Consider the following 25,857-nt stretch of genomic DNA (forward strand, 5'->3'; position numbering starts at 1 on the left):
CAACTGCTGCTACACTGATGTGGAAATAAGCCCCCCTCTGAATAGCTTGACCAAGCATAAATCTTCGTTAAAAAATCAAATTTGTATTGTGTTTTAAGATAGCTGTAATTTTACCTCTTTGTTAAAATTATTGTCCTCCATCTTGTAAATAGAATTGTATCCCTAGTTTTGAGAAATCTGTGAAATGTCTCATAAATATTTGTTCCTTCTTTTTTGTAATAAACTATATTGTTAGTTTTAAGATAACTGTAAAATATTTCGTAAAAAACTACTCCCCCTCTTGTATAACAAACTGAATTCCTTGTTTTAAAAAAAATTCATGAAAAAAAATCTTTTGTCCCCTCTCTTGTATGTAGAATCTTATTTCTAGTCTTAAAATAGCTGTAAAATTTCTCGAAATGAATAAAAAAAACAAAACAAGCAAATAAAATTATGCCTTTAAACAGTTTTGTTGAAAAATGGTATCCATTATGACTAGACTGGTCCCTTTGAATTTGATTTATTTGCTGATGGAATTCTCATTACGTTCTAGCAAACATGTCATTAAGCACAAATGTTGGTTTTATTGATTCTTTTTTTACAAGAAAAGAACTGTCTAAGATTGCCAACTTTGAAGAACCTTTTCAAAATATTGCACATTCTAGTCAATTTGAATTTCTTTCTGCAAGCGGGGAGGCAGTTCTCTATATATTGCCTCTGGTACATTATCTGAAAATGAATAAAATAGCAAATTAAATGCCAACAATAAGCATGTTTCGAAACGATTTCTTGTGTTGAAATAGTTCCCGCTGACCTTTGTAAATGGCAGTAGCTGATTTGCAAAATACATGTGACACATTCTTTCGTGACGTTACAACTATTTGACAAATCTTCATTATCATAATTAGTTATTATTCATAACTTTTTCAAATGAACGCCTACACGGGAACAAATCCGTTCCTCGAAATGAGAAAACTGACTCATTATTTTCGGAATATAGTGTTTTTTCATGTTATGAAAACACACCATGATTTCTATGCATCATATCATGAATTATTTGTCCGTAACGCAGTATATGCGTTACTCTTTTTTCGTCGACAAGTATAATTTCAGGCGTTTTAATGACGATTCTCCATCTACGTATCATGAACTAATTTTCTGAAAATTGTCAATTTATTTTATGAAATTGAAAATAAATTATGGATTTATCAATCCAATTATAATTTATTTACTAAAATTAATTAACCTCTCACAATTACTATTATTAAATTGGCAGTTTTCATGCAAAAGTCTTAATTTCAAATCGACACTTATTCATTCACCAGGGTTTTTGCTCAAAAACCGTGTTAGAATCCTAGTGAATAGATTTTAAAATCGCTATGTTGAAAATGATTGAGCTGCAGTATTGATGTGTCGCATGATAAATGATGCATGATGCAACGAATAACTGCTGTTTGAACATATTAGAATAGTTCTTCGTGTTTAAACAAACCTGTCACTATTGAGATCCTAATGTGCTTATTAAATAGTCTGCGCAAAAAAACAATACTCGCTTGATTTTCAAGTTAATTGGGAAATTGGCCATTATAAACAATCGTCATTCTGAGCTTTCGCAACCTATTTCTAACGCGCAATTGGACAACTGCGGTGTAGTGCTGATCGTACTGGTAATATTCTCTAAATGAAGGGCCTTTTGAGATCAGTGATTTAGCCTCTGCACCACCATAGAGGATAGAGATAACCTGAATGCTGTTGCTATTTTTACTCCGTTGACTGGTTCGGGAACTTATGGCTTATCTATTTTATATTTGGCATGCGAGAAAATTTTCACTTCTAAATAACACAAAACACCATGAGGAGAACTTTAGTAATTTTTAAATAAAGTGTGCTGTATTTTTTCCGTAAATTAGCGCTAAAAATTCGCGATAATTTGCCTGTATTCAAAACATATTAGCTTGTAAGCTGCACTTAGCCTCGAATAAACGCCAATGGCTAGTTCCTATTATACACTTTGGTTTGGGCCTAGAAACCAATTATAGTTAATGGACTCAAACTTGCTTTATTTAAGTGATTTTAAAGTAGTGTTCATTGCGAAAGACTCGGAGTTTTTTTTCCATTAACGTGACTTTAATTTTATTTTATTCGTCGCGCAAAGATTCGGACTGCATTTGTTCAATTGGACTCATTCAATATGATGTCCTGAAGGAAAACAGTTGAATGAATACCCCTAAATAGCGGCAATCAGGCTCTCACATGTCAAACATTGCCGGTATGTGTTACACAAGTGGCGGCCATGATTAGTAATCATGGGAGTGCTTGTTATAGTTCATGATCTTCGTCTTTTTCATTATGATATGATGAACCATAATCATGACTTCTAAGGAAGACAAAATTTTTGGTTTCATGATTTTTTATTCATGAAAACGATAAAGTATTTGTTTCCGTGTACATCAAAACTTATTACAGATTCAGAATGTAGACAAAATTTCACGAAAGATTCAATCAACATAAACTAAATATACTGGAAGATTATCACAAATTAGAACTTCCAACGTATTTCAATACAAGTCAAACCATCAAATTCTAATATATTCAATTAATGTTGATTGAATCTTTCGTGAAATTTTGTCAACTTTCCAAATCTGTAAAAAGTTTTGATGTAGGCGTTCATTTGATAAAGTTATAACATTTTTTTCGAATGAAGATTCGTCAAATCGTTGTAAACGTCACGAAAAAATGTGTAATGTGGCTGTACAATGCATTTTTTATACATCTAGAATTTACCTACCATTGCACCTGTACACCAAATCCGACCAAATAATCATTTCTTGTGAAAAACAGAACACCCCTAAGCGGCCACCCTTCAAAGTTGAATCGTAAATGTTTCCTGAATCGGCAACCATTGTTTCTCCATCGAAAACTCTGAGGCGAATTAATCCAATTTTGGGACGATGTAGTAATAGCCAACGATAAGCTGTACGTTCCTTCCAACCAACATTTCTTGGATCCTTCCATAAAAGTTTTACCTGATCTTTAGTATCACCCGTATGCCATAAACTGTTGCGGAGCATCTGACCTGGTCCTGTATTACTGTCAATTAACTTCAACTGAATACCAGGTTCAGCTGATGCTCGGAATGGTGTTGCTTGCCAATACGTTTGTATGTTTTTTTTCCACATAACAGCATAGAACTTATGATTATCTTGATAACTGAAAATGAATCCTACATAATCATCGTCGATTTCGGTATCGATAAAAAAAGTTCCTTCGAAATCTACTCCTCCAAAAGCATCGTAACTACAAAAGAAAATTATAGATAAAAATTATATTTACAGAATTATTGAGATAATTTACCCCACAGCTAGACCTGGATCACTATTTTGAGTTTGTACGATCTCCGCTCCCTTGTTGTAAATCACCCAATTGGGATCGATTTGTGAATCCCCTTCCGGATCTAGAACAACAGTTTGATATGTTCTAAAGTCCGTCGCAAATATTTTTGAATTGTTGGGGCAATTATCCAAATAGTTTGGAATTAAATCCAAATCGAAGTCCTCCTCGCAAATGTCGCCAATACCATCATCTACATCATTCAAAAGTAAGAAGAGTTGTGTTACCATATATTGTTCGCCACTTACTATTTGCGTCAGTTTGATCAGGGTTGTGGGCAATTGGACAGTTATCCTCTGCATTTAAAATGCCATCATTATCCGCGTCCGGGTCACACAAATCGCCACGGCCATCACCGTCGGTATCCAGTTGATCTGAATTGGGTAGTTTGGGACAATTGTCCCGACTATCCTGAATTCCATCGTGATCTCTATCGATGTCACTATCGCAGACATCCCCTATTAAGTCATTGTCAGAATCCAACTACGCAAAGTACATATCATTTTCAAAGGCGTTAGTATAAAAGTGCGTAGAGAGTGACGCAAAGAGTAAAGCGAAAATAAGTGAACCAATCAACCCCAATCAGTATCCAACTATGGTACAGGGGTATCAGAAGTAGATTGGTTGAGTGATTTTAGCTTCACTCTTTGCGTAACTGTTTTTGTTAAATTATGATCTATTTGATTACAACACTGATATGCGAAACGAGGAGAGAAGTAGATAGTTTACTTGATTTAAATTAACAACATCCGGGCAATTATCACAAACATCGCCGACACCGTCACCATCGCTATCAAGTTGATCTATATTTGCTTTTTTTGGGCAGTTATCTCTTTCATTCAGGATTCCATCATTGTCTATGTCGGGATCACATGCATCACCGATGCCGTCTCTATCCACATCGTGTTGCTCAATATTTGTTACAGTGGGACAGTTATCACATGCATCGCCTTGTTTGTCACCTCCTTCTTTGTCGGTATCCAACTGATCTGGGTTGTGCACTAGTGGACAATTATCCTGCAAACAATAACAATATTGATTGTGCTGGCTAAATATTTCACATCTTACCGGGCTATTCAGAATACCGTCATTGTCGGCATCTTGGTCACAAGCATCACCGATGCCGTCTTTGTCAGCGTCTTCTTGCCCAGAATTAGGCACATTCACACAGTTGTCTTGACGACATCGGCTATCGGAACAGCCTAAATCCAAATCAGCCCAACCATCCAGATCTCTATCGAGACCACAATAGAAGCCATCGCCAGCCCAGCCAACTTTACATTTACAACTAGATAATAAAAGAAAGTATGTTATTGTCAATATAAACATTGTGATCATTTGTGCATTGCAAGCAGATTTGCACGTCCGTCTGTGATACATATTAAAAGATAAATACAAAAATAGGTGAGCCAAATTAGGCAAATTAAAATTTAAACGAATACTTATGACCCTCACGGAAACAAATACTTTATCGTTTTCATGAATAAAAAAATCATGAAGCCAAAAATTTTGTCATCCTTAGAAGTCATGATTATGGTTCATCATATCATAATGAAAAAGACGAAGATCATTAACTATAACAAGCACTCCCATGATTACTGATCATGGTCGCTACTTGTGTAACACATACCGGCAATGTTTGACATGTGAGAGCCTGATTGCCGCTATTTAGGGGTATTCATTCAACTGTTTTCCTTCAGGACATCATATTGAATGAGTCCAATTGAACAAATGCAGTCCGAATCTTTGCGCGACGAATAAAATAAAATTAAAGTCACGGTAATGGAAAAAAAACTCCGAGTCTTTCGCAATGAACACTACTTTAAAATCGCTTAAATAAAGCAAGTTTGAGTCCATTAACTATAATTGGTTTCTAGGCCCAAACCAAAGTGTATAATAGGAACTAGCCATTGGCGTTTATTCGAGGCTAAGTGCAGCTTACAAGCTAATATGTTTTGAATATAGGCAAATTATCGCGAATTTTTAGCACTAATTAACGGAAAAAATACAGTATACTTTATTTAAAAATTACTAAAGTTCTCCTCATGGTGTTTTGTGTTATTGAGAAGTGAAAATTTTCTCGCATGCCAAATATAAAATAGATAAGCCATAAGTTCCCGAACCAGTCAACGGAGTAAAAATAGCAACAGTATTCAGGTTATCTCTATTCTATGCTGGTGGTGCAGAGGCTAAATCACTGATTTCAAAAGGCCCTTCATTTAGGGAATATTACCAGTACGATCAGCACTACACCGCAGTTGTCCAATTGCGCGTTTGAAATAGGTTGCGAACATAGCTGGAAAATGTCATGGTTATGACCAGTCATCTGGTGACTGGTCGCATGTTTGCTCGTGACATGTACAAGTTGCGGATTCTTGCGACATGTGACACAAGCGCGTGTACTATGACACGATACATTTTCCCCGTGACATGTCAAAAAATTTGTACATGTTTCAAAACAAAACTGGTTTGTCAAGCGGCTGTACATTTACTGAACTGTGGCATGTATGTTCGTTTGCGAACGGTCGCGACAATAGAAAAACAGGTTGCTTGTTATGTGACATGTCGACAATGAACCGGTATTGAAAATGGGTAAAATATTGGATACCGTACTTTAGCGGATAATTGGAAATACAGAAAATGAGATAATTGTATTTCTTTCAACATTTCACAAATAAATATTGTTTGTTATTGCGAGTTAAGAGGTGTTGAAAATCAATAGTTTTAGACATTTTAAACGCACACTGGGAAGTAAATGCGTCAAAATCGAAAATTTTTCAACTTTTAACAGATAAACATTGTTTGTTATTGCGAGTTACGAGGTGTTGAAAATCAATAGTTTTAGACATTTTAAACGCACATTAGGAAGTAAATGCGTCAAAATCGAAAAAAATTCAACTTTTCACAGATAAACATTGTTTGTTATTGCGAGTTAAGAGATGTTGAAAATAAATAGTTTTAGACATTTTAAACGCGCACTGGGAAGTAAATGCGTCAAAATCGAAAAATTTTCAATTGTTCACAGATAAACATTGCTTGTTATTGCGAGTTACGAGGTGTTGAAAATCAATAGTTTTAGACATTTTAAACGCACATTGGGAAGTAAATGCATCGAAATCGAAAAATTTTCAAATTTTCGCAGATAAACATTGTCTGTTATTGCGAGTTAAGAGGTGTTGAAAATCAATAGTTTTAGACATTTTAAACGCACATTAAGAAGTAAATGCGTCCAAATCGAAAAAAATCAACTTTTCACAGATAAACATTGTTTGTTATTGCGAGTTAAGAGGTGTTGAAAATCAATAGTTTTAGACATTTTAAACGCACATTAGGAAGTAAATGCGTCCAAATCGAAAAAAATTCAACTTTTCACAGATAAACATTGTTTGTTATTGCGAGTTACGAGGTGTTGAAAATCAATAATTTTAGACATTTAAACGCACGTTGGGAAGTAAATGCGTCAAAATCGAAAATTTTTCAACTTTTCACAGATAAACATTGTTTGTTATTGCGAGTTAAGAGGTGTTGAAAATCAATAATTTTAGACATTTTAAACGCACATTAGGAAGTAAATGCGTCAAAATCGAAAAAATTCAACTTTTCACAGATAAACATTGTTTGTTATTGCGAGTTACGAGGTGTTGAAAATCAATAGTTTTAGACATTTTAAACGCACATTGGGAAGTAAATGCATCGAAATCGAAAATTTTTCAAATTTTCGCAGATAAAAATTGTTTGTTATTGCGCGTTAAGAGGTGTTGAAAATCAATAGTTTTAGACATTTTAAACGCACACTGGGAAGTAAATGCGTCAAAATCGAAAATTTTTCAACTTTTCACAGATAAACATTGTTTGTTATTGCGAGTTAAGAGGTGTTGAAAATCAATAGTTTTAGACATTTTAAACGCACATTAGGAAGTAAATGCGTCAAAATCGAAAAAATTCAACTTTTCACAGATAAACATTGTTTGTTATTGCGAGTTAAGAGGTGTTGAAAATCAATAGTTTTAGACATTTTAAACGCACACTGGGAAATAAATGCGTCAAAATCGAAAAAAAATTAACTTTTCACAGATAAACATTGTTTGTTATTGCGAGTTACGAGGTGTTGAAAATCAATAATTTTAGACATTTTAAACGCACACTGGGAAGTAAATGCGTCAAAATCGAAAATTTTTCAACTTTTCACAGATAAACATTGTTTGTTATTGCGAGTTAAGAGGTGTTGAAAATCAATAGTTTTAAACATTTTAAACGCACATTAGGAAGTAAATGCGTCAAAATCGAAAAAAATTCAACTTTTCACAGATAAACATTGTTTGTTATTGCGAGTTAAGAGGTGTTGAAAATCAATAGTTTTAGACATTTTAAACGCACATTAGGAAGTAAATGCGTTAAAATCGAAAAAAAAAATCAACTTTTCACAGATAAACATTGTTTGTTATTGCGAGTTAAGAGGTGTTGAAAATCAATAGTTTTAGACATTTTAAACGCACACTGGGAAGTAAATGCGTCAAAATCGAAAAATTTTCAACTTTTCACAGATAAACATTGTTTGTTATTGCGAGTTACGAGGTGTTGAAAATCAATAGTTTTAGACATTTTAAACGCACATTGGGAAGTAAATGCATCGAAATCGTAAAATTTTCAAATTTTCGCAGATAAACATTGTTTGTTATTGCGAGTTAAGAGGTGTTGAAAATCAATAGTTTTAGACATTTTAAACGCACACTGGGAAGTAAATGCGTCAAAATCGAAGAAAAAATCAACTTTTCACAGATAAACATTGTTTGTTATTGCGAGTTACGAGGTGTTGAAAATCAATAGTTTTAGACATTTTAAACGCACATTGAGGAGCAAACGCATCGAAATCGAAAAAAATTCAACTTTTCGCAGATAAACATTGTTTGTTATTATGAGTTGTTTACTATTTTTACCTGCAACCGTCGGCGCGGCGGCGCTGGGCACACCTCTAATTTTAAACGCATTTTTAAATTTCCATTTTGTCGAAATTACTTCCCGTTGTGCATTTCAAATGTTCAAAACTTTTGATATTCAAGTCCTAATAACTCGGAAAAACAAGCAACATTCATCTGTAAAAAGTTAATTTTGCGATTTTGACGCATTTACTTCCCCATGTGCGTTTAAAATGTTCAAAACTAGTGATTTTCATATCCTAGTACAGTAGGATTCCGTTTTTGGCAACAATTTTATTTTTTGCTGTTGCCAAAACCGGAACCGTGCCAAAAATTGAACCTTATTTTTAAAGTTTGGATTTTCAATTTACGACTTCAAAAATGTTTCAAGGATTTTTAACCATGTGTGAAATGGAATTAGATGAAAGGAAAAAATAAGAAAATTCAATTTTATTCATATGTTTATCAAATTCAGTCTTCGCAAAGTGATCACCTTCCATAAAAAGTCGGTCAAAACCTCAAAAGGGTTACGAATTTGATAGAAACTTTACATTGGGGTAATTTTACGTCGCTGAATTCATGTTTGGTGTTAATTTATTATTTCTTTTTACCCGAAAATTTTGGCACCTAGGGAGGTTTGCAAATTCAACATTTACGAATATAAAGTGCACTATATCTGAAAATGCATTTTCAAAAAGACATCGTAAACTATTTGGGAGCTATCAGTTTTGTATTCCTAAATACGGGTTTTCGATATGTATTGCAAATTTAGTGCCAAGTTTTGTAGTGACGTTGTATTATGCGGTGTAGCGCATTCATCTGCATTTGACTATAAAAATTGATTCCGTCTAACACTAGTTACACTGCTACCACTTGTATTATACATAAACAATACATTTCTATACTTATTGATATCATTAAATACGACACATATAGTGTAAATCATAGTTAAGGACATTATACATGCGAGCCACAACATAGCTGCTGCGCCACACACACCCCTCTCCCCTGCCTAACCATGTATCTGACATGAGCAAATATAAAAATACGTTTTTCAACACACTAACCTTGCTGGTGTGCCACGAAACTGCTACTTAAGGAAGCTAGAATATTTTCCTATACAATCAATCCGAGTTTTTGACGGAATGCCATCTGTAGCTCCTATTTTGTGCGAAAATATCGCCCCTCTTCACTTGGGGTTTCTTTTCGAAACACTTCTTCTTGTTTTCATTGCACTTTTTCAAATGCACTTTTTTCACACACCACTGCAAAAACACTCGCGAAACTTTAATCATTTACTAACAAAACTTCAAATTTTCTGCCAATGTGCAGATGGTCAAAGGAAAATGTTCGAAAACTCTCACTTGTGCGTTTGAATTTTCACTTCAGATTTCAGTTTTTCCTAATGTAAACAAGCGAGTCGGTGCCTAGCAACGTGGCTTCCGCATATCTTCACCTTAACCTTTAAATGCATAACGCTTTTTTAAAACAACATTGCGAAAAACATCACAAAATTATCACAGTAAAGTATTGAAACTGTAAGACAATTTTAACAAAATTAAAAAAAAATTATTTGGGCTTTTGAGGATTAATATGACTCCCATGTTTGCAAATAAAGTCAAATGCAATGTCAATTGATACAAAAAATATCTATTGCACATTTTTAAAAGATTTATTATGTCCAACAAGAATGTTGACAAAAACGGAACCCATTTGTTGCCAAAATCGGAGTGTGCCAAAATGGGAGCATGCCAAAAACGGAACGTGCCAAAACGGAATCTTACTGTAAATCGAAAAACAAAAAAAAATTAGCGAGAAGTTGAAAAATGTTCCATTTTGACGCATTTAATTACTAATGTGTGTCTAAAAAGTCCAAAACAATCGTTTTTCAACTTCACGTAACTAGCAATAACAAAAAAAAAGTTTTGTGTGAAAGTAGATTTTTTTCCATTATGACGCATTTACTTCCCAGTGTGCGTTTAAAATGTCTAAAACTATATATTTTAGAATCCTCGTAACTCGCAATAACAAACAATATTTATATGTGAAAAGTTGAAAATTTTTCGATTTTGACGCATTTACTTTCAAGTGTACGTTTAAAATGTCTAAAACTATTGATTTTCTACTCCTCGTAACTCGCAATAACAAGCAATATTTATCTGTGAAAAGTTGAAAAATTTACGATTTTGACGCATTTACTTCCCAGTGTGCGTTTAAAATGTCTAAAACTATTGATTTTCAACACCTCTTAACTCGCAATAACAAACCATGTTTATCTGTGAAAAGTTGAAAATTTTACGATTTTGACGCATTTACTTCCCAGTGTGCATTTAAAATGTCTAAAACTATTGATTTTCAAAACCTCGTAACTCGCAATAACAAAAAATATTGACCTATGAAAAGTTGAAAAATTTTCGATTTTGATGCATTTACTTCCCAGTGTGCGTTTAAAATGTCTAAAGCAATTGATTTTCAACTCCTCGTAGCTTGCAATAACGAACAATATTTATCTGTGAAAAGATGAAAATTTTTCAATATTGACGCATTTACTTCCCCTTGTGCGTTTAAAATGTCTAAAACGATTGATTTTCAACACCTCTTAACTCGCAATAACAAACAATGTTTATCTGTGAAGAGATGAAAATTTTCAAATTTTGACGCATTTACTTCCCAGTGTGCGTTTAAAATGTCTAAAACTATTGATTTTCAAAACCTCGTAACTCGCAATAACAAAAAATATTGATCTGTGAAAAGTTGAAAAATTTTCAATTTTGACGTATTTACTTCCCAGTGTGCGTTTAAAATGTCTAAAACTATTGATTTTCAAAACCTCGTAACTAGGGTTCGCAGTACCGACCCTTTTTGGCGAGAACCAGTACTACGGTACTGAAGCCCTCAGTACCGGTAGTACCGGTACTCGAATATTTTTTAAAAAAATTCGAAAAAAGCTTCAAACTGAAATTGAATGTTCATACCTATGATCTTATTCTCAGATGATTGATTTGTGCTGATCAAAAAACATGTTTATTATTTTTTATTTGTTTCGGAATGGCAAGACTTATATCACAAAAGATATTTTTCATATAGGGCACCTTTTATTTCGAAATCTAGGCCACTTTGAATACAATAACTGCTAAGTGGTGCGACTTTCGTCGATTTGAACAGATGGTAAATGTATGAAACCCTATTAACAACAGTAAATCAAAGCGAGAATTGCAGTAAATCCGAGCAGGTTAATCGCATTTCCTCTCTTGCTTTTCTGAAAATTCGTTCCGACCTTTATGTCGCTTGCCTACTATTCTCTAATGCATATCAAGGCTCCTTGCTTTCCTGTAAACTATGGAGTTTTGCTGAATTTTCCGAATCACCAATAATTACAAATCGCCCCATTTGAAGCAGTTCACCAAGTCTAAAACTGTTAGCTACTAAATCGCTGTTCGTTCTTTTATAGATAAAGGTTTAAGAGCAAACCAAATACAGACATTACTTAGACCATAGTCCTATTACGTGCCACCCAGTGAGTAATGGAATCCAATCAGAATGTCGCTAATAAAACTTTAACTTCTAGAATTATTATGATGATGGCCCCACCTCATTTCCATACAAAGGTGTTATCTCAACGATTTATCTAGAAGGCCAATTAATATAATGAAACGTTATCTTGCAGACCGATATTTTGAAACAGATCCCCCTGCAGAGTTAACATATTTGTCATAAAAATTGTATAGTACCGAAAATACCGGTACTGGCCTTTGATCAGTACCGGTATTACGGTACCAAAAATGGGTCGGTATTCCCGGGATTTTCGGTACTGGCATTACCGGTACCACAACCCTACTCGTAACTCGCAATAACAAAAAAATATTGATCTGTTAAAAGATGAAAAATTTTCATTTTTGACGCATTTACTTCCCCTTGTGCGTTTAAAATGTCTAAAACTATTGATTTTCAATACCTCTTAACTCGCAATAACAAACAATATTTATCTGTGAAGAGATGAACATTTTTCAATTTTGACGCATTTACCTCCCAGTGTGCGTTTAAAATGTCTAAAACTATTGATTTTCAACACCTCTTCACTCGCAATAACAAACAATGTTTATCTGTGAAAAGTTGAATTTTTTTCGATTTTGACGCATTTACTTTCCCTTGTGCCTTTAAAATATCTAAAACTATTGATTTTCAATACCCCTTAACTCACAATAATAAACAATGTTTATCTGTGAAAAGTTGAATTTTTTTCGATTTTGACGCATTTACTTCCCAGTGTGCGTTTAAAATGTCTAAAACTATTGATTTTCAACTCCTCGTAGCTTGCAATAACGAACAATATATGAAAAATTTTCGATTTTGACGCATTTACTTCCCAGTGTGCGTTTAAAATGTCTAAAACTATTGATTTTTAACACCTCTTAACTCGCAATATCAAACCATGTTTATCTGTGAAAAGTTGAAATTTTTTCAATATTGACGCATTTACTTCCCCTTGTGCGTTTAAAATGTCTAAAACGATTGATTTTCAACACCTCTTAACTCGCAATAACAAACAATATTTATCTGTGAAGAGATGAAAATTTTCAAATTTTGACGCATTTACTTCCCAGTGTGCGTTTAAAATGTCTAAAACTATTGATTTCCAACTCCTAGTAACTCGCAATAACGAAAAATATTGTCTGTGAAAACTTGAAAATTTTTCGATTTTGTCGCATTTACTTCCCAGTGTGCGTTTAAAATGTCTAAAACTATTGATTTTCAACACCTCTTAACTCGCAATAACAAACCATGTTTATCTGTGAAAAGTTGAAAATTTTACGATTTTGACGCATTTACTTCCCAGTGTGCATTTAAAATGTCTAAAACTATTGATTTTCAAAACCTCGTAACTCGCAATAACAAAAAATATTGACCTATGAAAAGTTGAAAATTTTTCGATTTTGATGCATTTACTTCCCAGTGTGCGTTTAAAATGTCTAAAACTATAGATTTTCAACACCACTTAACTCGCAATAACAAACAATGTTTATCTGTGAAAAGTTGAAAATTTTTCGATTATGACGCATTTACTTCCTAGTGTGCGTTTAAAATGTCTAAAACTGTTGATTTTTAACTCCTCGTAACTCGCTACATTTACTATCAAAAAGTTGAAAAAGTTCAAAATAATTCAATTTATATAGCGCCTACCATTCCGTTTATCTGCCACTGCACGGTACTCAAACGATCAAGAATAAGATACAGATCAAACAAGCAAACCATAACAAAATGTTCATCTTTGTACAGGTTCGTAAACTGTGTGACTGGTATCGCCTTATGCGCGACAGGTAAATTCTCCTCATGACGAGTCTCAAGACCGATGACGCATTTAAATTCCATGACATGTCACGAGACCAACCATCGAGGCTTGGAAGCTAATCTGTTTGAGACATGAGACTTTTTCAGCAGAGCGTGAATGTACGGGTGGCTTGACATGTCGCGAAAAATGTACACAGGTTCCAACTATGGTTGCGAAAGCTCAGAATGACGATTTTTTATAATGGCCAATTTCCCAATTAACTTGAAAATCAAGCGAGTATTGTTTTTTTTTGCGTTTTTTTGCGCAGACATTAGGATCTCAATAGTGACAGGTTTGTTTAAACACGATGAACTATTCTAATATGTTCAAACAGCAGTTATTCGTTGCATCATGCATCATTTATCATGCGACACATCAATACTGCAGCTCAATCATTTTCAACATAGCGATTTTAAAATCTATTCACTAGGATTCTAACACGGTTTTTGAGCAAAAACCCTGGTGAATGAATAAGTGTCGATTTGAAATTAAGACTTTTGCATGAAAACTGCCAATTTAATAATAGTAATTGTGAGAGGTTAATTAATTTTAGTAAATAAATTATAATTGGATTGATAAATCCATAATTTATTTTCAATTTCATAAAATAAATTGACAATTTTCAAAAAATTAGTTCATGATACCTAGATGGAGAATCGTCATTAAAACGCCTGAAATTATACTCGTCGACGAAAAAAGAGTAACGCATATACTGCGTTACGGACAAATAATTCATGATATGATGCATAGAAATCATGGTGTGTTTTCATAACATGAAAAAACACTATATTCCGAAAATTATGAGTCAGTTTTCTCATTTCGAGGAACGGATTTGTTCCCGTGTATATTACCCAATTCGACGATTTTCTAAACCTGTGCCATTAAACTAGAACTTTCGGTTTTGCAAGAGACCAACTACTAAACGACTGGCGTAACGTAGTAGGCATTTGACAAGCCAAGAATTTCATACATCCAGATACAGTAATGTTTCGATTATATCACTATGCGTTTATATCAATACTCGTTTATATCACCCTCGATTATATCACGGTTTTGTCTCGATTATATCACGCTTTTTGAAAAACAGAAAAGGCACACTAAATTTGGATCCAGTTAAGCCACATGTTGTGTCCTGGTACTTTTAATATTTGTTTACAATTAATTTGCTTATTTACATGTAGGGTAATGAGCCTATTAGTGGGTTTCGGACTATTTCGTTATGATGAGGTCGGTCAAAAAGTCGATCTTTTTATTCTTTTATCTTAAAGTATAAATTCTTAAGAAAGTATCTTAAATTTTTGTAGAGGTCGAAGGTGAAAGTAAAGTTATAGCACTGTTCATCTTATTCCTTTACGTGGGCCGGGGGGGGGGGGGGGTGTAAAACTTTAAACGTGAATAATCTCGAAATCATGTTTTACCAAAACCGTTGTTGTAATCACTAGGATTGTCGAAATATCTTTCGATCGATTCCAATTTTTGTTTTAGAATCTTTGTAACTCATTTGCCGTGTCTTAAAGCGGGCGCCTGGTGTACCGGATAAAACAATCGTCTTCTTTTTTATTCACTTAATTGTTAGTTATTCGCAGGAAAATCTAACAAAATAATGAGAAAAACAAAATACGCAAGATATTGTAGGTATGCCGAGATATGTATTTTCTCTTGAATTGATGTGAATACTTTTCTTTTGGAAGGACAACATCAAGAATTGGAGATGTGACTATTTTTATGAATGTTGATACAACGAGGAATGTAGTCTCTTCGAATAAATTGTTTTAATAGTCAAGATATTTGCCAAAAACTTTAACGTGCCAGATTCCTTCAAGTTTAGTTTTGGGTAGTTCAACAATTTTAAGAAAAGGTACGGGATACGTAAAGTGAAGTTGTGTGGAGAAAAATTATCCACTGATGCCATACCATTTGACCCAATGCGTTGAACAAAGATGGCAGACGCTGCTCTAACCAACGGCTTCAAATAGGTGGTGTGGTAATAGAAACATGGCAAAAATAGGCTCATTACCCTACTATGATTAATTCTTTTTGACTAACTTTAAATTTTATGACTGTTTGTTTACAGAAATACATGGGTTAATGCTTAAATGTATTTTTTTTGTTTTGTTTTGAATATATCACGCTTCAAATATATCACGCTAAAATACAGGACGACCGTGATATAATCGAAACATTACTGTACAACGAGAGCCAAAAACCTAATAAAACGAAAAGATTTACGTATAATCATATAAAATATTGAAATTTAAAATTTTATGAATATGGAAATTTAATTTACCCATTAGTGCAATTCTGCTTATATGCACCTTTTGCTGGATATCTATATATATATATATATATATATATATATATATATATATATATATATATATATATATATATATATATATATATATATATATATATATATATATATATATATATATATATATATATATATATATATATATATATATATATATATATATATATATATATATATATATATATATATATATATATATATATATATATATATATAATATATATATATATATATATATATATATATATATATAATATATATATATATATATATATATATATATATATATATATATATATATATATATATATATATATATATATATATATATATATATATATATATATATATATATATATATATATATATATATATATATATATATATATATATATATATATATATATATATAAACGAAATGGTTTCCGTGTGTTATCGCATAACTCATGAACGACATGACGGGTTTCTTTGATTTTGTGTACTTTCTGTAGAAGGTTCTCTGGCAGGAACACAAAATATTAAAATTTTCTTAATCCAGTTATTTGCGCAATTGGGACATTTTACATTTCTTAGAATAGAAATGTATAGAATTCGCTCAAACTTTCAAGATTTTTTCCGAGGCCTCAATATACCAATCGACTCAGCTCGACTAATTGGGATAATGTCTGTGTGTGCGTTTTTTTTTACATTAAAAATATCTTACTCGATTATCTGGGTCTGGGTGTCATTCTAAATTTTGAAAATCTCCTATGTAACAAAACTATGTAAGGTTTGTACCATTATAACTTCGCAATTAGTTGATGGATTTCAATAATTTATACACACATCGATTCAGAAACACCTGACTTGAGTATAGTTTCTAATAAGTTTGGTGTACTATATAAGTATTCTATTGAAAATCGGTTGAATTGAAATTGAAAAATTTCCCGAAAAAGTGGGAAATAAGCATACACGAGGCGATTATTTCGAGCAGAGCCGTCAATACAGAGCATTTAGGAGGTAAATCAAACAAGTAAAAGTTATAAATATATGTGCTGAATTTCCTTTTTGCCTTATCATTCGATACTTGATGGTCGAGGAGTAGTGTACGGACGATTCTCATAAACAAACGGCCAATAATTGCCGCTCTACTGTACAGAACAAACAGATTCTTGCGTTGTTTGGGAAATAATCATAACGATTGTGTAGTAGATTCCGTAGATGATACGTTTGCCGTAAATTTTGATAGAAATCACTTTGTAAAAGCATTAACCCTCTAGTTCCCAACACCACCTCTAGGCGGTCTCTTTGAAAATCTAAACGAAACTTCTAATACATGATTGTATGTTGTCATCCGCACTAGTATTTCTTCCCAACGCTCACACCTTTCATACACACACATTGTTTGAATAATCGTAGCTTTCTGTTAAAGGCAATTGAAGCTCAAAGTTGAAAATTCCATGAAAACGTGGAAAAAAACTATTTTGTGTTCATTATCAATCTTCATTAAACAAATTTTAACTATTTTTGGAAATTTTAATAACTAATAAAAATATTTTTGAGTAGCCTGTTAGTAGAATTTTAATGTAGATACGAATTGGTTTAGTGGAATAATTCGGAAGTTTAGTTTTTTTGGTAAAACACTTTGCCCACCTATAGGCGGTGTTGGGCACCCGGGTAAAAAAAAATCAGTCTTTTGTGATTACTTATCGTACCGAAACTAGCTTTATGTGCAATTTTAGCTGAAAAGAAGCATGTTTTAAAATCTTTGGGTGAATGCTGCTGTTAGAATATGGATGTCCTTATCATTTAATTATATTCGGGAGAGTCTGGGGTAAGTTGGCGGAATCTTTTTTTCTCCTTTTGTATTAGACATATGGCGCTGTTTATAGTCCTTCACTTCAAGTACAGTGTAATACATTCTCCCATGTACTTATGTTGCATTACATTCTATTTCGTCCACGTTAAGCGTTAAGCTTACGAGCATATTAGAGTGAAGAGCTCATTTTAGTCGTATTAGGGAGGGTGCCTCACCATTTCATTAATTATTCGGAATACAATGCGTATGAATTGGCACCAGTATCTTTGCTTTCCAATGCGTCGAACAAAGATGGCTAACACTGCTCCAACCACCGGCTTCACATGGTTAGGGCGAAAATAGGATCATTACCCTAGGTGAAGTCTTTAAATTTTAGCATTTTTATTATTTAGAGCTAGTTCAGAGCTATTCTACGAATGACTAGATTTTTCGATAGCGCGCGAAATGAACTTTCCGTGGTCGTATATACAATATACGTAACCACAACCAAAATTTGTTCTTTTTTGTTTGTTTACTTCAAAATTTCACCTGAAGAATCTCGAAAAGTAACTAAAAGTAACTAAAAGTTGAAGTAACTAGAAGAAAAACCTATTTTAATCCACCTAGCGGTGCAATTGTGCCTTTCTCAATCATGAATCACGAGAATGTGTGCGTTGTTTATATTCATTAAAAACCTTTAAATGCATATATTACATTTTATTATTATACATCACATGACAACTATATACAGGAAAATAAATCATTATTCGAGTTCTAAAATTTTGAAAGAGAAAAAACAGCCACGGTAATATTGAACTGAAAAAAGGTGCGAAATCGGCAAAGTCCCAAAAAGTCGATTTTTATAAAAAAAAAATTTTCGAGATAACATAAAATCTCGACGTTTCATGCATTTTAAAGATGTTTGGCATCAAAAATACGAATTCGATTTCTGAAATTTCATGGAGTCCCCCCTTTGAAAAAAAAATGGTGTTCCGACTTATATGGGAATTTCATATGTGATCGGACGATATAGTCTATATTTCCGGACCCATATAAGCGATCCGTACGAAATTTTATAGACATCTGTGGGGATATTATAGCTATCATTTGGGACTAAGTTTGTGAAAATCGGCCCAACCATTTCTGGGAAACTGATGTGAGTTCGTAAATTTTGAAAGATGGCCGCTTTTCCCGGGCACTTCCGGAACCGTCTATGGTGGTCAATGTAGTCAACGAAAGTTTGGTTGGCCGTCGGTGACCTAGAACAGCAAATTTAAGTTGTTTGAGAGACATTTTAGCGAAATTTTTACCTTTTTTGCTTTCATCGGAGTATCGGTTTGAATCACAATTTGCTATGTGATCGCAAACCACAGCCTGTAACTCCGGAACCGGAAGTCGGATCGGGATAAAATTAAATAGCCATTTACGGGGACGCAATACCTTTCATTTGAGGCCAAGTTCAGTCGAATCGGTCTAGCCATCTCCGAGAAACCGATGTGACTGTTATTCTGAATTTAGATACTTCCGCCGGGGCTTCCGGAACCGATGATGGTGGCCAATGTCGCCAAATAGACTTTGAATGGATGTTAGTGACCTAAGTGCATTCAAGTCGTCATTACAGTTCGGTCGCGTTTCCATTTGCTCCGTTTTAAGTTTAACCGTACGTGTTTTAATTTGTATTGTTTTCATTTATCATTGCTGCGTAAGTAAAACATGCCGTGCGCGATTAATAATTGTACAGTGAGTGACGACAAATATGTGTGGTACTGCCATGGTTCATGCGGGAAAAAATTCCACGCTGCATGCGTTGGTGCTCAGAGGAATCATGGGCAAAGAATACTAACATACATGCTGCCAATATGCTACGAGTGCCAGAAGCGTCTCGTGATGGAGTTAAATTTCGAAAAACTGTACAGACAACAACAAGAAGCCATCAACCTCAACAAGCTAGTTATGGAGTCGAATCACAAACTCACATCCACATTTAGCAACTTCAATGTCCGAGATGGATTTGAATGTATCGAAATGCTCTTAAACGAGTTGAAAGGCGAAATTAAAACAACTGCAGCTAATCATAATAACGCGGTTGCACACATAGCCAAAACCTCGGAGTTGTGAAATGAGCTGGCTGCTTTCAACAAAACTGGCAAAACTGATGTCGTTGCCACAAAAAATCACTTAACATCATTATTCGACATATCAATGAAAGCTACGAAAAATAACATCGCAGCCTATGTCAATAAACTGACCACCGATATGACACGCGAGTTGAAACAAATTTGTTCAGAAATTGAAAAGGTCAGCAGCGTGATAACTGGCATGGCTAACAACTGTTCGGCACAGAACATGAGTTATGTAAACCCAACTTTCACGGATGATATTATCGATGAGTTAAAGCAAATTTCTAGCGCAGTAAACTCACTGGAACAAAAGACTGTTGCTTCACCCACAACAGATTCCTCCTCTAGTTTAGAGGCTGAGATGTCCGTCGAGGCAGCCAGTAACTCAGGTTGGCGTTTCCTTGGCAACTCTAAGGTATGGAAGGCTGATTGGTCCGATACGACGCACGTAAATTGCGTCGTCTCAATCAACAAAAAGCGGCGGAGAAAGCAAGAATAAAGAAGAAACTGAAAAAACAGAGGCCCGCTAATGCACTTGACACCACCCGTAACAGTAATAATAATACCAAGCGTCCCAAGAATCACGGTTACAAGCACCACACAATTTTCGACAAAAATAACGGATGTAATTACAACCACAGCAGATTTGCGTACCATGATAACAAACTCCGCGACATCGACAATCTTCCGTTGGATAGAGAGCTACTGGCTGAGGCAAAGAAACGTTTTTCGAGGCCACCTTCAACTTCGTTCAGACCTACCATTGCATTCCAGAGAGGCGATGTTTTAAACCCGTGCCCTACCGACCAACCTAGCACCTCACATCGAACAGCTGCTGCCACACCTATGTACCCCTCCGGAATTGGCGCCTGTCAGTGTTTTTGCCGCAATCGACGCGCTCATTAGAGCAAGATAATAATGAATTGACAAATCATATTGCGCTTCAAGATGAAGAAGAGGTAGAGCTAGGTCTAATTAATTCCCATTCAACTAACACTTCTCCAAGAGAATCTTAGTCAAGAACAGAAATCTTGGTCTATTGCCAAAACTTTAACCGCATGAAAAGTGCAGCTAAGATGAATGTGATTCAAAACAAAATATTAGGTTGTTATTATGCCGTAATTTTAGCAACTGAGACTAGTTGGGACGAAACAGTGAGAAGTGAAGAGCAATTACAATGTCTTTAGGGATGATCGTGATTGTCATGTATCTGGTAAGAAGTCAGGAGGGGGCGCTTTGATTGCGATTTCAGCAAAACTAAATGCAGAAGTTATCAAAACTATAAAATCAAAAGAATTCGAGCATGTGTGGGTGAAAGTGCATGTTAAAGACGAAACTCACGTTTTCGCTTCGGTGTATTTTCCTCCAAATTTTGCTCGAAAAACAACTTACGAAAAGTTTTATCATGCTGCTGAATGCATTATCAATAGTCTTTCCCCGCACGTAAAAGTTCACATATATGGCGATTTCAATCAACGAGGTATTGATTTCATACCAGATGCTGATAATGAGAGCATCCTACTTCCTGTTGTAGGGGAAAATTAAACTTGGCAGTTCATTTGCGATAAATCTGCCAGCTTAGGACTTAATCAAATAAATCACATAATAAATCAGCGACATTGCTATTTAGATTTATTAATGACGAATATAGACGAAGACTTCTGTGTAACTCCCTTATGTGTTACTCCCTTATGGGAGAATGAAGCTTATCATACAGCCATTGAGTTTTCTATATTCTTGCATGTTAACGACAGACCTGGTGATAGTGAATTTGAGGAGGTATTTGATTACGAGTCCGCTAACTATGAAAGCTTGAGGCAAAAAATTAATGCAATAAACTGGCAAATGATTTTAAGAAATGAAGAAAATGTTGAAGCTGCCGTAGACATCTTCTACAAAATATTATTTGAAGTCATTCACGAAGATATACCATTGAAAAGAAGAAGGCGTCACTATAACTCAAAACATCCCATCTGGTTTAATAGAGAAATCAAAAATTTAAAAAATCGTAAGCAGAAAGCACACAAAATCTACAAAAAATACAACAGCGAAGATAACTTAACAAACTATTTAAATCTATGCGATCAATTGAACCTTGCCATTGATATCACGTTTGAAGAGTACAATACAAGAACAGAACGCAATATAAAAACTTGCCCAAAAAACTTTTTTAATTACGTAAAAACTAAAATAAAATCGGATTATTTCCCAACAGAAATGCGACTTGTTGGAAAGGTAGGCGATAACTCAGAGGAAATCTGCAATCTTTTTGCAACATTCTTCCAGGAAGTTTACACTACATTTTCAGAGAAGGATCGAGAGCGTGAATACTTTTCATTCCTCCCAGAACTTTCAAGAGATATTAACATTAAACAGATAAAAGTACATACAATCATGGATGCCTTAAAAACTTGGATAGCTCTAAAAGCCCTGGACCTGATGGCGTTCCACCGGTGTTTTTAAAAACTTTGTCAATAGAACTAACCGCTCCTTTATTTTGGCTTTTTAACATGTCTCTAGAATCAGGTTGTTTTCCTAAAACATGGAAAAGCTCTTTCCTAGTTCCAATTTTTAAAAATGGTTAAAAATTCGATGTGCGTAACTATCGTGGAATAGCTATCATCTCGTGCATTCCCAAGACTTTCGAGGCGATTGGTAATGAAAATTTATTCCACCAAATCAAGAACAGAATTACCCATGTGCAACAAGGTTTTTTCAAAGGGCGTTCTACAAGTACAAATCTACTCGAATTCATTAACTACACATTAACAGCAATGGATAACGGAAACCACGTTGAAGCTCTTTATACAGATTTTAGCAAAGCATTTGATCGCATCGACATACCCTTGCTACTTTTTAAATTAGAAAAAAGGGGTTTGAGCCAGGACTTCTTACATGGGTACAATCATATCTTGCAAATTGTGAACAAGCTGTTAGATTTAAAGGGATAAAATCAATCCCAATTCAAGTTACATCAGGAGTCCCTCAAGGGTCTCATTTGGGCCCGCTATTCTTTATTTTATTTGTTAACGACATTTCCTTCATTCTAAAAAATGTAAAAGTTCTTATATATGCTGATGATATGAAACTATTTCTAGAAATAAGAAATGGTGAAGACTTTCAGATATTTCAAAACAAAGTAAATATATTTTATACATGGTGTAATAAAAGCCTCCTGAAACTGAATGTAAAAAAATGTAATGCCATAACATTGAGTAGAAAGAAAAATATACAGAACAATAGAATTTTATTGGGAAATCAACAAGTAGAAAAGTGTGACAGAATAAGAGATCTAGGAATTATTATAGATTCCAAAATAACATTCATAGATCATTATAACACAATAATTAACAAAGCAAACAGCACACTAGGTTTTATTAAACGCTTCAGCTATAATTTCCAAGATCCCTACACAATAAAAACAGCAACGCATGCAAACCGGATAGAACCAGTACAAAAGCAGTTATTGATGTTCGCTCTTCGTAAACTAGGTTGGACTGGACTACATTTGCCATCTTATGAAGCACGGTGCATGCTAATTGACATTCAAACCTTGAAAGATCGTCGTGAATTTTCTATGGTATCATTTGTAAACGACATTGTATCACATCGTATTGATTCAATCGAACTTTTATCGGAACTAAATTTTTATGCTCCTTCTCGACAACTACGTAACCGCAGCATCTTTTGATCAATTCGCCATCGCACTAATTATGCCAAGTTTGGCCCTTTAAACCAAATGATGAATATTTACAGTAAACATTGCGAAAGCATTGACTTCACTATGTCGAAAACAAAACTTAAGCAGCAGTTTAAAGTAAACCAAAATTTTAACTAGTGTTAAGTTAGTTTAATAATTATTGTAAGAAACCGGTCCAAATCTGATTGACGACTCGAAATAAATAAATAAATAATACTACAAATCGAAGCAGTTGTGGTCATATTTTGGAAAAATTTTCACATTTACCTTTCACCCTGTAATTCCGGAACCGGAAGTCGGATCCATTAGAAATTCAATAGCAGCCTATGGGAACGTTGCACCTTTCATTTGAGACTAAGTTTGTCAAAATCGGTTCAGCCATCTCTGAGAAAAATGAGTGACATTTTTGGTCACATACACACACACATACACACACATACATACATACACACATACATACACACACAGACATTTGCCGAACTCGACGAACTGAATCGAATGGTATATGTCACTCCGCCCTCCGGGCCTCCGTTAAAAAGTCGGTTTTCAGAGCAATTGCAATACCTTTCTGTCCCAAAAAGTCGATTTTTATAAAAAAAAATTTTTCGAGATAACATAAAATCTCGGCGTTTCATGCATTTTAAAGATGTTTGGCATCAAAAATACGAATTCGATTTCTGAAATTTCATGGGGTCCCCCTTCGAAAAAAAAATTAGAATTCCAACTTATATGGGAATTTCATATGTGATCGGACGATTTAGTCTATATTTCCGGACCCATATAAGCGATCCGTACGAAATTTTATAGACATCTGTGGGGATATTATAGTTATTATTTTGGACTAAGTTTGTGAAAATCGGCCCAACCATTTCCGGGAAACTGATGTGAGTTCGTAAATTTTGAAAGATGGCCGCTTTTCCCGGGCACTTCCGGAACCGTCTATGGTGGTCAATGTAGTCAACGAAAGTTTGGTTGGCCGTTGGTGACCTAGAACAGCAAATTTCAGTTGTTTGAGAGACATTTTAGCGAAATTTTTACCTTTTTTGCTTTCATCGGAGTATCGGTTTGAATCTCAATTTGCAATGTGATCGCACGCCACAGCCTGTAACTCCGGAACCGGAAGTCGGATCGGGATGAAATTAAATAGCCATTTACGGGGACGCAATACCTTTCATTTGAGGCCAAGTTCAGTCGAATCGGTCTAGCCATCTCCGAGAAACCGATGTGACTGTTATTCTGAATTTAGATACTTCCGACGGGGCTTTCGGAACCGATGATGGTGGCCAAATAGACTTTGAATGGATGTTAGTGACCTAATACTATAAATCGAAGCAGTTGTGGTCATATTTTGGAAAAATTTTCACCTTTATACATTCATTGCAGAATTTATTAAAATCGACATTTTCTGCGTGTTCGTACTCATCACCCTGTAATTCCGGAACCGGAAGTCGGATCCATTAGAAATTCAATAGCAGCCTATTGAAACGTTGCACCTTTCATTTGAGACTAAGTTTGTCAAAATCGGTTCAGCCATCTCTGAGAAAAATGAGTGACATTTTTGGTCACATACACACACATACGCAAATACACACACACATACATACACACATACATACACACACAGACAAGACTGGTCAAATACAACACAAAATCACAATATTTTATATGCCCTCAAAATCTTGATTCAAAGCCAAAAATATTTTAAGAAAACTTCCCGCACTAAAAAAATTAACTACGCTTTTCAACCGATTCTAAATTTTTGGATTGTTCTTGAAGGACGAATACACCTTTCTAATGGTGTTATATTATTTTGTTAAAAATACTTTGCGGTTTTGGGACAATATAAAAATTACTATTATTTTGCGATTTTTTCATGAGGTGATTTGTGGTAGCTTCCATAAAACGACGAATGACATTTTCATGTACATATTTGAGTTCAGATATTAAAATCAAAATCTCGTTCAATGACAGTGACACCAACTGTAGATGACGCTAATTCAGTAAATTTAACTCGTTGATTTTCGCTTCAAATGTTGGTGCGCCTGACAAATTTATGTTCTAAAATTTTTGGGCACGGAATTCCAAATAAATGTTTTTTCTACATTTTATTGTATTAAATTGTTGATTTATTGGCCTTTCATTCATTTATAAATAAATAAATAAGGGTCTCCGTCCAGAAAAAAAACAGCTTTTTAATGAAAATTTACATTAGGTACTCTTGATTCGCATCATTTGCAGTATCTGACACAAATAATCAGTCGAAAATATTTTCTTCGTGAACAAATTATATTATATGTTATTGAATGTTGGACAAACCAACTAAACAGCACTG

The 25,857-nt window shown here is 34.2% G+C and overlaps 1 protein-coding gene across 2 annotated transcripts in view; it reads right to left on the reverse strand.

Moving 5' to 3' along the window:
- Positions 1–556: 556 nt before the first annotated feature.
- The window catches only part of LOC131682957 (cartilage oligomeric matrix protein), a 1,738,261-nt gene continuing 1,712,960 nt past the window's right edge, over positions 557–25,857 (reverse strand). For both annotated transcript variants that reach the window (XM_058964790.1, XM_058964792.1), the window contains 6 exons: positions 4,438–4,657; positions 4,099–4,386; positions 3,618–3,852; positions 3,334–3,562; positions 2,768–3,276; positions 557–708 (listed from right to left, as the gene is read on the reverse strand). In XM_058964790.1, the coding sequence (XP_058820773.1) occupies positions 641–708; positions 2,768–3,276; positions 3,334–3,562; positions 3,618–3,852; positions 4,099–4,386; positions 4,438–4,657 (1,549 nt within the window). In that variant the 3' untranslated portion in view covers positions 557–640. The remainder of the gene's footprint in view (positions 709–2,767; positions 3,277–3,333; positions 3,563–3,617; positions 3,853–4,098; positions 4,387–4,437; positions 4,658–25,857) is intronic.

Source organism: Topomyia yanbarensis, chromosome 2 (genome assembly GCF_030247195.1).
Source record: "Topomyia yanbarensis strain Yona2022 chromosome 2, ASM3024719v1, whole genome shotgun sequence".
Classification (NCBI taxonomy): domain Eukaryota; kingdom Metazoa; phylum Arthropoda; class Insecta; order Diptera; family Culicidae; genus Topomyia; species Topomyia yanbarensis.